General features: G+C 41.8%; 1 protein-coding gene across 1 annotated transcript in view; it reads right to left on the minus strand.

The window, feature by feature from the left end:
• The window catches only part of CNTN6 (contactin 6), a 245,443-nt gene that overhangs the window by 124,839 nt on the left and 106,912 nt on the right, over positions 1 to 13,692 (minus strand). Inside the window, exons 3-4 of the mRNA XM_081072742.1 lie at positions 12,794 to 12,920; positions 7,064 to 7,239 (exon numbers count right to left, since the gene is read on the minus strand). Of these exons, the coding sequence (XP_080928868.1) occupies positions 7,064 to 7,239; positions 12,794 to 12,920 (303 nt within the window). The remainder of the gene's footprint in view (positions 1 to 7,063; positions 7,240 to 12,793; positions 12,921 to 13,692) is intronic.

Raw genomic sequence — 13,692 nt, forward strand, 5'->3', positions numbered from 1 at the left:
ACTCTTCTGTGTTTCAAACTGCTCATCTGAAGATGGGATTTCTGGTAACTACACAGGGTTATTGTGAGGGTCACTGGAGTTAATTTACACAAAAAGCTCAGAACAATACCTGCTACAGAATATGTACCATGTAAGTGTTAGCAGTCTCTTTCTGTCTCCTCTCTTTGTGTCTCTCTCTGTCTCTCTCTCTGTCTCTGTCTGTCTGTCTGTCTGTCTGTCTCTCTCTCTCTCTCTGTCTCTCTCTCTCTCGTTTTCACCTGTCTGCTCTGTGGAGTAGCTATTTCTTATCTATAATTTCACCTTCAGGCCTTAGCACTAAAGGGCTCCATGCATATAAATGAGTTGTTTTCTGGTTGCTTGCTGGATGAATAAATGATGGTCAATTAGGAGGCTCCAGTCTAGCCGCCTTTCCTTCTGCAATAGAACAAACTTATCTGAAAGAGTATCTGTGATTAAATGTTAAGTAGTATGGGACCAAAAACTCCTAGTCATGAGTAACATTTATCCCAAATGTTTATCTATGCATTGGTAGGGTTGTATATTACAAGCATCTCAAAAAAACCCACAAAAAACAAACAAACAAAAATGCAACAAAAGCACTACAGCTCAGTCAAATCATAGGTTTCTTTGGAACCAGTGATCTTTTTTTTTACCCTCAAGGATGACATTTTAAACAGCAATGGCAGATGCAACACTGACTCATACAAGTGCAGAGTAATTCATTAACATACGTATGAAAAGAATAAGTCTACATTCAACCTTTACCACCAAAGTCCTTGAGAAATAAACGAAATTCAAAGCAGCTGCGAGTGTATAGAAAGTCAAACTGGTTTTATCCTTCCAGACAGCCAGGGTGATGGCAGGAGCTTTTGTGATGAGAGACCTGCTGAACTTGCTTTAGGATTAGGTTGGGTGGGTCAAGAAGGGGGGCTTAGATTGAAATCCACCTGACTATTTGGAATGAGAGTATCACATGGGGAAGAGCAGAAAAAGACTGCTGTGTTGTCGTGCGGGGCGTCCTGCGGGGTCTCTGCTCCCGCTCCCCACATAAGAACGCAGGACATGGTGAGGCCAAAAAGGAACACCCACGGAGCCATAGATACGGGGGTCATACCACTATATTCTTGCTGGCGGCTGGGTTGGAGATACAGGAAGCAGGAGCCACACTGTCCTCAATCCGCTGTCCTAACTGCAATCCGTGCTTGCTAGCCCCCATTTCCTGCTAGCGTAACCACAGCAGTTATATCAGTGGCCAATGGCTCACTGGTTACAGCTGACGGCCAACTAGCCACAGCTGATGATCATCCAATCATAGTTAATGGCCATTTACTACCTGAGCCAGCACCTTTCCACGTGAGGTTGAAAGCCTGGAAACTGCACTCCTGGCTCTGTCCCCACATATGTTCTAAAAATTCAAAACAAAACATCAGTACATCCGCAAAGATGAATGCTTTGTCTGGCTAACAGATGATGAAGCAGGTTTGATTAGGAGTATATATCAGAACAGTAGTTTTTTATATACATGGGTCACCTTTCAGGATGGTTTCAGGGTGGGAAGACAATAGACTGAGTCTAACATAGCACTGAGCTTCCAGTCAAGATGGTGTAGCAGGTGCACACTACTCACCTACTCTCACAACCACATCAAAATGACAACCAAACTACAGAACAACCATCACTGAGAATCACCTGCAATCTAGCTGAACCAAAACCTGATAACTAAGGACATACGGAGAAGCCACCTTGACACTGGTAGGAGGGGCAGAGACACGAAAGAGGCTGGTCCCACACCTATATGTGACCATTCAAAATCAGGAGGGATATCTTGGCTGCAGAGAGCACCCCTCCAGGAAGTGTTCTAGGGTTCCAGTGCTAGGGAGAAAAGTCCCCATAATTTCTGGTTGTGGAAGTCAGTGGAAATTGTGCCTGAGTGAGATGGAGGGCTGCTGGAGCCCCAGGTGCGCCTCCTAAAGGGACCACACACACACTTACCTGCTGATGGGCTCACTGGCTCTGAGCTCAGGCGCTGGGGCAGCAGCTCAAAAGGCGACAGGGACTGGGGAGGAACTGAGTTGTCTGGCGCTGGGCAAGAGTTGGACGGGCAGCTTTCTCCTGGACAGAGAAGCTGCCTGAGGCCATTGTTTCTTTGTTGAGCCCTCCCCCTCCCTACATGCACACACAGGTGGGTGCTATATCTGAGTCTCCAACAAACAGGCTGACACTGTTCATTGGCCCTGATTCCCTGAGGTCCCACCCAACCCAACTTTCAGGCACACCCAAGCTGCTTCCAGTGGCTTTTCCCTACAAACAACCTGTCTCAGCTCATGCTTTGAACTTTCCTAAAATCTCTCAAAGGTTCACAAACAGCATCAGGCCCCGGGCATGCACCATACCTCTGGCTGAGCAGCCCCAAGCCCAGCACTCGCATCAGCTGGCCTCAGCTAGCAGCTTGGCCTCTCAAGGCACCTCCAAGCCCAGCACAGGTGGTGGCCATCTGTGGATTGTTTTGTGGCTCATGCCAGGTGGCCCTGGGCAGGGCACAGGCTGCAGCTGAACTAGGCCTGCAGGGGTCTGCTCCCAGGAGGCTGTGGGGCTGGAACACCCAGTAACCAGCCTTGTACTGGGCTGGAGCATCACCAGACTGCCTCCAAGGATGACACACCCAAACGGCAGACTGAGCAGAGCCCCACTAAAGCAGATCCTGCTCTGTAGGGTCAGGCCCTGCACAGCAGCTCCTCCACTGTAGTCACAGCCAGTCCTCACAGACAATCAGTCTGAGGGGAAGTCCCTCCCTTTGACATGTAAATAGCAATCAAGACTCAACTACAGGAGGAGAGCACCACAATCCACACAAGGGACAAGCCCTGAGTGCATCGCTCAAGGGAGCCCCACAGCACACCTACTACATAAGGCCACCTATTAAGACCGGGAGACACAGCAGCCCTACCTGATACATAGAAACAAACACAGAGATGGTTCTCCACTGGCATATATTAGAAAAGTGCCAACCTCAGTGATCCTCAAGCTTCTAACCTATGAAATGGGGACGATAGCCTCTGTCTCTTATGGTTGTTACCCAGTTCAAGAAAGTCATCTCTGTCAAAGCACCTAAAAGTCTTGAAGACAAGAGAACAGGAACTGGTCTGGAGAAAGTTTTAAAATGTAAGCTGGAAGATGTTTCTGTGAGTAAACTCTCACAGTTTGGAATATGTCAATGTTTGGCCACGTTGAAGGAGGTAATAAAGGAAGAAGACTTACAGCCTCATTTCCGGAGTGCCTACAATGGATTGGGGGCTACCCATCCATTATCTCAGTTAATTCATGTCACTGTCCTATGGATGCTGCTGTCTTTCTCAGTGCACAGATTTCATAACAGGCTGAATGTTGTTGACAGAGGACCCAATGCCATGCCCCTGGGTATCCGACACATTGCACTTGAACTCAGGTCTGTCTGTGCAGAAAACCCTGACATTTAACCTCATTTTATCCTACCTACCACAAGCCTTTTCTACCGAAATAGGCACTGCTGGGAATTTCCGAAGAGGTGGTGAGGAACCCAGATGAAACTGAAGGTACAAGTCGCGTATGGTCAGGATTTGGTATTTGGTTGGACACTTCCATTTGCACTCTGCTTTTTCCATACTTTATAAGGGAAAATTACTCTTTTATTTTAAAGAATTATGATGGAAACAAAATCCAACTGCACTGATTATGTTTATCCCACAGAATTCTGATGATACTACTATTTTTTAAATTGTGGCAAAATATACATAACCTAAGAGTTACCATGAAACCATTCGAAGTGTACAATTAGGTAGCAACACGTACAGTCACATTGCTGTGTAACCATCACCACCTTCCATCTCCAGGACTTTTTCATCTTCCCAAACTGAAACTCTGCCGATCAAGTACGAACTCCCATTCCACCGTCTACCATTCCACCCTCTGTCTCTATGGATTTGCCCATTCAGGTACCTCGTCTAAGTGGAATCATGCATTTGTCCTTGTGTGTCTGGCTATTGTACTTAGCAGACTGTTTTCAAACTTCACTCATGTTGTAACATGTGTCAGAATTGTATTCCTTTTTAAAGTTGAATAGTGTTCTGTGGTGTGTATACACAACATTTTGTTGATCCATTCATCTGTTGATGGACATCTGGGTGTTTCTACCTTTCAGCCACTATGAATCATGCTGCTATGAACTTAGGGGTACAAATACCTCTTTGAGTCCCTGCCTTCAATTCTTTGGGGCATATACCTAGAAGTGGAGTTGCTGGGGCATGTGGGAATTCTATTTAATTTTTTAAGGAACTGCCATATTGTCTTCCATAGCAACTGCTCCATTTTACACTCCTAGCAGAAATGCACAAGGGTTCCAATCTTTCCACATCCTCACCAATACTTTTTTGTTTGTTTGTTTGTTTTTGTTTTTAATAATAGCCATCCTGGTGAGTGTGAAGTAGTGCCTCACTGTGGTTTTGATTTGCATTTCCTCAATGATGTGTGATGTTAACGTATCTTCATAGGAAAACTTATCCATGGTTAGATATCTCCCTTCTACAATGTTCTCTCTTTTTCTTTCTGCCTCTCTCCCTCTTTCCCACCCTCTCTTTTCAGAAGAGTAACCTTATTCCTGAGATTATGCGTAGATATGCCTGTGGATACAAATGTAATTTCTTTGTTTGAAATTTCAAAAGATCTATTTTTCAAAATGAAAAGATCTATATTTCTTAAATGAGATTAGAAGAAAGGATTTGAAAATGGAGGCTTCTGGACTGTAGGTCGCCAGCATATTTCCAATCCATCTTTAAGACCCTTGTGTGCATCCGTATAAAAGCGGCAACTACCCCCGGGGCACGACAGTGGTGGCAGCGCTAGACCTGGTGTTTCTCCTTTCGGAAAGACATCCTTTATGGCCCAGAATGAACAACTGACTTAGTAAGGGGACAAAAACACGTATGTCATACAGGACAGGAGGGGAGATGAGATACTGGTAATTAAATGTGCTGGTTATGCGTAAGGGGCACTCGAGCCAACAGAGATAATCATGCTCCAGCGAATCTCTCCATGGACCCAACAAAGAACACCCAAGATGGCGCCACCTCACGTCCTGACAGAAGAGACAGATCATGCAGTTCTGGTTTTTTCAAGTTTCAGGCCTGGAACCCAAGATCCTTTAAGTTTTCAGTAGAAAGATTCGTTAAAGGGTGTAGGCCATTCTATGTTGTGCAGGAATAGACAAACACCGTCAACCCCAACAAGGAAAATTTCACTAACAGACAGGGAAGTGACCGTGACAGAAGACTTCATTTCTCCCATTCATCCAAATGAAAGCAAACGATTTCTTCTCAATTTAAACCTTTTCTCTGTTTTAGCAAAGGGAAAGTATATTTTAACTGAAGTAAATTTCAACTTCTAATTACATGTGTTTTTGAAGCAGAAAAGAAAAGAATAATGTAGTGAATTGAAAAGTAGGTTTTATAAACAAAGGGGTCAGAGAAAAGGAGGAAATACCTAGCTATATAAACCACGGTGCATGAATTTTAGGCATAGGTATTTAGTCGTTTTCAAGAATGGATAGAATGCACAGCTGTAGAGAAACTCAGGGTTTGGCAAATGCAAGTGCTGTGTGAATTGTACTTCACCAGAAAGTTAGACTTTCCTTGTGGAATCTGATGCAAATCACAAGTATCTTCTAGGATCCTCTCCCATCCAAGCAGGAGAAATAAATATTTTGGGAGAATCATTCAAAGTCTTTAGAGGACTTATTTCTGTAAAATCAATTTTTTATCAGTATTTTGCTCCCTATTATTTTTCCAAGTGATAATCTTAGCTGAAGTGCAGAAATCAAGTATTATAATTATTATCTTTACCCTAAGTTTCAACATAGCCAGCAGTCTTTTTCATATTCCATTTTATGCCAAAAACCTTTGCATTAGCCTTCTCTTTCCACAGATATAAACATATTTAGATACACTTCGCAATGTATCTGTGTATGCATGTGTGAATATGACCACATGCGTACATACATACATACATCCATATGCATACATATCGGGGAGTGTTAACGTGTGTGTGTGTGTGTGTGTGTGTGTGTATGTGTGTGTATTTTCAGAAACAAGGCCATCACCAAAACGGTCAACAGAAGGGGAACTGTGTGTGGAGCAAAGGATCTTTGGAACACAGACTCACAATGGGAGGGAGAGCCAATTATTAGTTCCACAAGGTGGGCTTTGGACATATATTCTGTTAGTAAAGTTTCAAAACAATTACTTTTTCCAAGTAACAGACAGCACAGCCCTTTCCATGAGCATGGGGAGTAGCGGCCGCGCCTGTGGCCCTGAGGCAGTCGGACTGCAGGAGGAGATGCAGAGAGAGAAATACAGGCGTTCCTCATTTCTCCACACCAAGAGATACAATTACTTTCAAACGAGACTTTCCCTGGATCCAACACGAAACATGGCAGTCCCTGGAAACACTATATATAAAGGGTAGAAGAGGCACTGTGTCTATTGTTCAACGGCCAATGTCCTCAAATGTCACCAAGGTAATTACCTGGATGACATTTGTGTGACGCAGCTGGACATTGTCACAGTTCATCTAAAGTCTGCCTTTGGCGACCACTTCATCTCCACCCACATCACCCTGTGTGCGCGCGCTCCTCTCCCGGGAGGACACACGCCTCCCCCAGATAACAGCACGGCCCTCAGATTTCTCTTCCTGTGCTCTGCTCACTACATCCAACTATGAGAAAAAGTGAAACAGTACTATATCATCTGTCTTTATCTTAATATTTAGGCCTGGAACTTTTAGAGATGCTTCTAAATATAATTCGGCAAATATAATAACACTGCTATTTTCTTCTTTTGTTGGAACGGATTTCATGTTTCCCCAGGAGTCTGGATTAACAAAATGCACACAGTTAAAACGTTTTGCCTCCATAATTCCTATTTGCTTTCAAAGAGCAGATGATTGGCAACGTTGGCTTTTTTCTAATATGAATATAGTAAGAACGGTATGTTTGCAGAATCACAGGAATTATAGATTGTTCCCACACACTCACATGCAAACTGGAGCTTTGCCTTCTGGCTCAGAATCGTCCCCAGAGGGTTGGTGGCCAGGCACTGGTACGTGCCAACGTCTTGGTCTGCGTGGGGGCTGCTGATCACCAAGTTGCCTCCATCCAGCCTGTAGTGATAACTCATGGCAAAGTCAATGTCTGTGCCATTGTGCCTCCACCTTCAAGGGAAAAATAAAACACAAAACATCAAATTACACTTATAAATACAGATGTGGTCACCCTTTGTCTTAGGCAACATGAAGTTGTAATTTCTGGGACCATTAAAAAACAAGCAAAAAAACCATGGAGATAATCCTACCAGTTTCACCAAAGATAATTGTTCTCATGGGCTCAATGATATCACTAGCTAGGGTATTTGAAAGATTTTCTACTATATACTAATTATCATGGTGCCTCAGTTTTCTAACGTAATCTGTTCCGGAAGACCGTTTGAGTTCTGAACGTTGGAAAACAGCCAACAGCTAGGCCTCAGGATCTTGCACTCAGCGAAGCTGCGTGACATGTTCTACTTCCGAGGTGTGATTGAAAACTGAAGCATTTAATTCTGGGTTTATGGCGTTTGTAAACTGAAATGTTCGTCAACGGAGACATTCGAAAACTGAGGTACTACTGTACAAACAGTCACTCCCATGTGTACAAAGAGGTAACAGAACTCTTGACATGAGAGAGAAAATTCAGACATTCAGTCAATATTACTGGACGTCCTATTCCTTGAGCGACTTTTCAAATGACATACCATTCCTGAATGCCCACCAATGATCCTGCAAATGGAATGCCAACAGGACTTAGAGATGGCAGTCCAAGAAGGGTGGATTACCAGTGGCACGAAGAAAGCCAGAAAAGAGCTTACAAAAGCCAATTAGAGGCTGATAACAAGATAGTGACAACCTAGCTAGCACACAACATGGCTGCCTGTGTTAGTCTCCTACGTACAAAATGAATCACGCTGAAAACATTCCCACAGCACTTAGAAATGCCACACTACAGTTATACTTTGACAAAACAAAGGCAGTTTTGAGAGATTTTTATTTTAGGCAGCAAAACATCTTTTGGCTTAGTTACTAGTCAACACTCCTCTAGTAAATGAATTAAGTGGGAGAAAAGCCTTACAGTTATAGTTATTTTCAAAGAAACAAAAGATGTTTTAGAAATTTCATTTGGTCATGTGAAGATGAGTGAATCCCCAGTAAGGATCTCTAACTGGACCCACTTCCTCCACTTTTCACCCCCTAAGTTTCATCAAAATATCCAGACATCTGAAGAATGAATATTGCATATTTAATAAATACATTCCTAGGGCATGAGCTGTGTGTAGTCATATAAACCATTGAGGACGACAGACATTTACATATATTGAATGAAGATAATGAGTTATTTAAAAAAACAAATGAATGACTTTTTCCTGTGGAATATAGCCAATTTCCCAACCACGTCTGGCTAGGGTCTGTGCCAGCTTTGCTATGATTCTTCCCTTCACACTAAGATTATATGTAACATTTTGGAGGGGGTGGCTAATTGTAAGAAAGGAATGACATTTTACAGAATTATTCCACACATCATTGACTTTCTTAGATGAGAAGTGAGTGACCATAGATGAAATCAGAGATTGTGGACCAACTCTGGCACTTTTTACTTATGTACCCAATTCTTGTGCACCTCTGCTTAATTTTAATAAAGGGAACTTGAAAGACAACAGCCCAAAATACTACACATCACTTTCCTGAACTTTCTGCCCATTTAATTTCTCTAGAGAAATGTGTAGTTTCTTGGTTTCTGTATTAGGGGAACATGTAGAGAGCAGTCTTCTCTCTCGGCCTGGCTCAGTTGTCCCTGTGCTCTGTGCCAGCACGGTGACACCCGGGTCCCAGGGCACGGTGTCGGGACCTCCGTGTTCCCTTTCATTTCCAAGCCAAGGAGACACCACAGTCGGTTTGCCAGCTCACTTTAATTTTGAAATCAATCACTGGAATAACTGCTGCCATCATTACATGCTCCTAATTAAGCTCGGTAATTGTTTTTCAACACAAATTCAAAGTGGTCGGCTTTGCTGCAGCAAATGAATATTTCACTGTATCCCCGTAATCATTCTAATCACTACGGTACAATGATTATTAAACTGTGCATACAGATCAGGGGTTCAACACCCGGTGTGGGCTTTGTCCTAATTAATATGTTAAATCGATGGAGAAGCACTGGTAATGAATTCAAGGGGTTGTCAGGCAGACGGTGCTGATAGGCATGAATGTCCAGGAGAATGTCCCTGTGATGCCGGCTAGAGAACATGCTTTAAAAGATTCTTGTAGGCATCTGAATTGATATCCTACTAACTCCAGGAAACATCGTGGATTTGCACTAAAATCTTGACCTTTTGCCTGGAACATCCTTTACCATTAAGAAATTAAGCTTGTGTCAGGAATATAATGGCCGGGGGCTACATTTGGCCCTTTGATAATGCAAGTGTGTGTGTGTGTGTGTGTGTGTGTGTGTGTGTGTGTGTGTGTGTGTGTATTTCAAAACAGGGCCTTGCTTTAGAATCACATGGAGTACTTATTCCTGTTTCTGGGCCCATCCTACATCCCTGCAGGAGAACTTCAAAATCTGATTTCCTAAGAGTCTTGCTGGCTCAGGGTCTTGTGCGCTAACGCTGACACCAATGCCCGGGAAGGAGTCCCAGGTCAAGCTTGGACGTTCCCTTGCAGTATATCCTTGGACAAGTCATCCAATTTCTGCAGAAGTCATATCCACCAGTTATAAAATCTGCACAATAGCAGCTCCCCTGTTTTATCTCATGGGGTTCTTAAGGAAATTAAGTGAGGAACTGAATGAAAAGAATAAAAGACAAAGTAATTATTGTTATGATTTTTACTCAGGGCAGGCAGTTTCTCCAGACTCAACAGTGTGTGTATGACTAGGTGGCACAGACTCAGTAGGAGGAGAAAGCCACCTCTTTGGGTGACCAGGTCAAGAGAGCCGTGGCACAAATGCTCGGTACCATCCAAAGAGCTTTTCCCGACAGATGGTGGAGCCGAAGTAGAAATCATGAATGTGTGTGTTGCTTCATTGTTCCAAATAAAGCGCATATTTCGATGCTATCCGATTATTCTAGACTTTCTAAGTATAAGCAATCTTACCCAAGTACCATCCTTGGGTGACCCGGGTCCCTTCCCTTTGCAAAGCATTCGCGATAGACTTAATTCTCATGTGTCACCTGGTCTTCAACACAATAAAGAGCGATCCTTTCCATTTGAAAGCTTTTCTCCAAACTTGCCTAACACTTCTATGTCCTCTTGCCTTCCCTGAAATCCTGGTTGCAAAGGTGCCTACTCCACTGGAAGTGACATGAGACAACTTGCTTTTAAACTGTTGCCAAAGTTCCACTTTAAATACTGCTTACACTCCCGTGAGAATCCGTTTGCTAAAGGGAACTTACTAAAAGGAAGAAAATGCATCTTAAAATCAACCACACCCTCACTTCCTGGATAAGGGAGCTGATGCTAGGAAAGAGAAATGATCATTGCAAGGTTACAGGGAATGACAGAGCTGTGACAGAATCCTAACTCTTAGTTCTAAGTCAAGAGCTATTTATATAGATAGCTTCCCACAGTATCCAAATAACCTCAAATAAGGCTACACAAATCATGAAGATTTCCCCTGTATTTCACACACACACAAAGGTGAGTATACTTATAAATGAGTTTTTTAAATTAAATTTAAGTTAGAAAGGGTCATATTAAAACTAAAATTTCAAATTTTCTTGCTAATGTACATTATCTGAGCTACCTCTGACCTTTGCTTTATTATCACGGAAATCGGGTCTGACTCTGACATTTAAGTGTTAAAAACTTTCTTTCCTCACTCTCCAAAGCCTCTTGCCTTATGAGTATTTTATACTATAATATTAGAGGTGAGCTAAACCAGATTATGAGGACTGAAAATAAATTACCTCTTAACTTACAAGTATCTTAAATGCAAAATCCATTTAATAATGTTGGAATGTATCGTCTCTTCATGTAGTGTATTTCTTCATAGATAAAATTAATTAACAAATTACTTGAGAACCACCGTTTTATATTTTTCTTGCCTATTATAAACCAATAGCTATTTTTATATCAGGCCTGCTTGCTTGATTGATTGACTGATCTGATACTTAGCACATGTTTCTTATTTTATAGGGATTCTTATATTCTTTCCTTTCTCCAACAAAATCTACTAACCCTTATGATCAATCAAATTAGCTCTTAAAAATAAAAAGTACAACTTTAAGTAGTAGATGATCTGAAAAAGGTGTTAATCAGATTTTTATACATTTAACCACATGATAAATTAAATAAGGAAGTGCATTATTTAAGGAAAACAAACAAACCATTTGTAAAGTGAATGATTTTCACCCACCAGATGGGCTCCATTGGTTTGGGGATACTAAACATAGGCAAGTTTAGTAAACATATGAGAAATGTATGGGAAGACATAGCTTTCCAGCTCTTTTGTTGTTAAAAAAAAATGATGCCGACATTCGGTCGACAAAACAAGGGAGAGTTGTCTTTAGCTTTAGTGAAGGTGAGTCATTTAGTTAATTAATCTCAACAATTTTAAGATCAAAGCAATTACACGTATAAATATGGTATTTTTAATGCAACATAAAAAGTAGGCAAAAGAGCTTATTTTGCCAAAATGGATTGGAATTGCTACTTTTTGTGTGCGTTGATTCACCTTCCCTGCTAAAAATTAAGACTTTAAAAAAAAATGCTTTTAAAGCCAAAGCTACAATGGTTATTAATATTGATTTTGTCTTTTCCTGTATTCACACTGCATATGCAAGTCTTACCAACAAAATATCATTATTTACACAAGCATAATATCTACATGTATGTATTTTAAAATTTGTCAATTCCACCCACAACATGGATCGAATTCTGTCTTTATTGCAACCTTGTAAGAACAAAAAAATTACTGACCCTTTTCCCCTATTATTCCAAGGTAATATGTGAGAAACAAGTAGAATTATTTTTCTTCTTGCCCCTAATAAGTGTTATTTTTCTGCCATAGAAGGTACATAACTGCTTTTGACATATTTTTCCAAAATCAGTGCTTTTGGGTTGAGCGGCCCTGTCTCTGGAGTCACAGGGATCTGATAAAATAGCTTCTGTTTTGATGAACTGCTTTTAAGGGAACACTTCCACAGACATTCTTTATTAGGCAACTGAAGCAGCCACCCTACATTACAGGGAGGGGGTACAGAACGAGCCGGCACTTCAGTCGTGCAACATTGGAAAACAAATCTTTTCCTTTCCATCCTCTCTTTTCCTATCATTACCCTTTATCTTTCTTTTTTTTTTTTCTGTCTTCCTGTGTTTCTTTCCTTCCTCCCTCCCTTGCTTTTCCTTTTTTCTTTCGGTTCTCGCCACAACGTGACACTGAGTGGCAACAATGTCAAGAATAACTGTTCTAGGCAAAGCCAACCAATCAGCAGAGTCCTAACAGTGGCTGCCTGGGGTGGGGGTGGGGGTGGGGATGCTGCCTGGAAAGTGGGGGGCACTGGGAACAAAATGTATATGTTCTTGTTTCAGCGGTGGGCACACGGCTGTATGCCTGTGTAAGAGCTCACTGAGCTGCCCCCTACAAAGGAGGGCCCTTGAAGTATCTCACTGTGTGCATGTTTTACCTCAAAGACAAACACAACACCCAGTGCGGTGCCAACAGGTAGGATTTTACCTGTAATGGGATGAGGGGTAACCATTTGCAGCACAGTTCAGCGTGATTTCAGATTGTGATAAATCCAGAGGAAAAGTGACATCGTGTGGCTCCTGGGTAAAGATGGGTCGGCTCAGACGACTGTCACCTGGAAACAGAAAAGAAGAACACCACATGAGAGAACCCGACCCTGCTTTGAATGCAAGTCTGTGTTGGATGTCAAGTCAACACACATTAAAACAAACAACAACAAAAAAACAAAAACTTTTATTTTGAAACAATTGCAAGCATACAGAAAATAGTGCAGGAATGGTACAAAGAAATATTTTGTTAAACCACTTAAAATTTGCAAACTGATGCCTCATCACCCCAAATAAATTAGTTTACATTTCCTACAAGGGACATTCTTATACGCAATGACAGTAAAACCATCCACACCAGGAAATTAAAACTGATTCAGTACTAGTATCTAATCCTCAAGTCTCACTGCTGGCACCATTTTTCTTAATAAAACCCTTTGTAGCAAAAGCGTCCAGCTGAGAATCAGACCCCATTTAACTGTTTCATCTGTTTAGTCTCCACTAGTGTGGAACCAGTCCCCAGTCTTTCCTTGATAACCCTGACTGTGACACCTTTGAACATTACAAGTCACTGATTTGGTAATGTGTCACCCCATGTGGGCTTGTCTGAGTGGTCAGCTACCCAGGGTAGCTGGGGCCCTGAAGGAGCTGCATGCTGAGGGTGCACTTAAGGAAACAGTCTATAAAGACATTTAAAAATAGTACTAAGACCAGTAAAAATGGGATCTTTAAAAATATATCTATACATATCTATACATATCTATATCTATATATATAGATATGTGTATATATATATATATATATATATATATATATATATCACATGAAAAAGACTCCTGC

The sequence above is a fragment of the Rhinolophus hipposideros genome (genome assembly GCF_964194185.1).
Source record: "Rhinolophus hipposideros genome assembly, chromosome: 14".
Lineage (NCBI taxonomy): Eukaryota > Metazoa > Chordata > Mammalia > Chiroptera > Rhinolophidae > Rhinolophus > Rhinolophus hipposideros.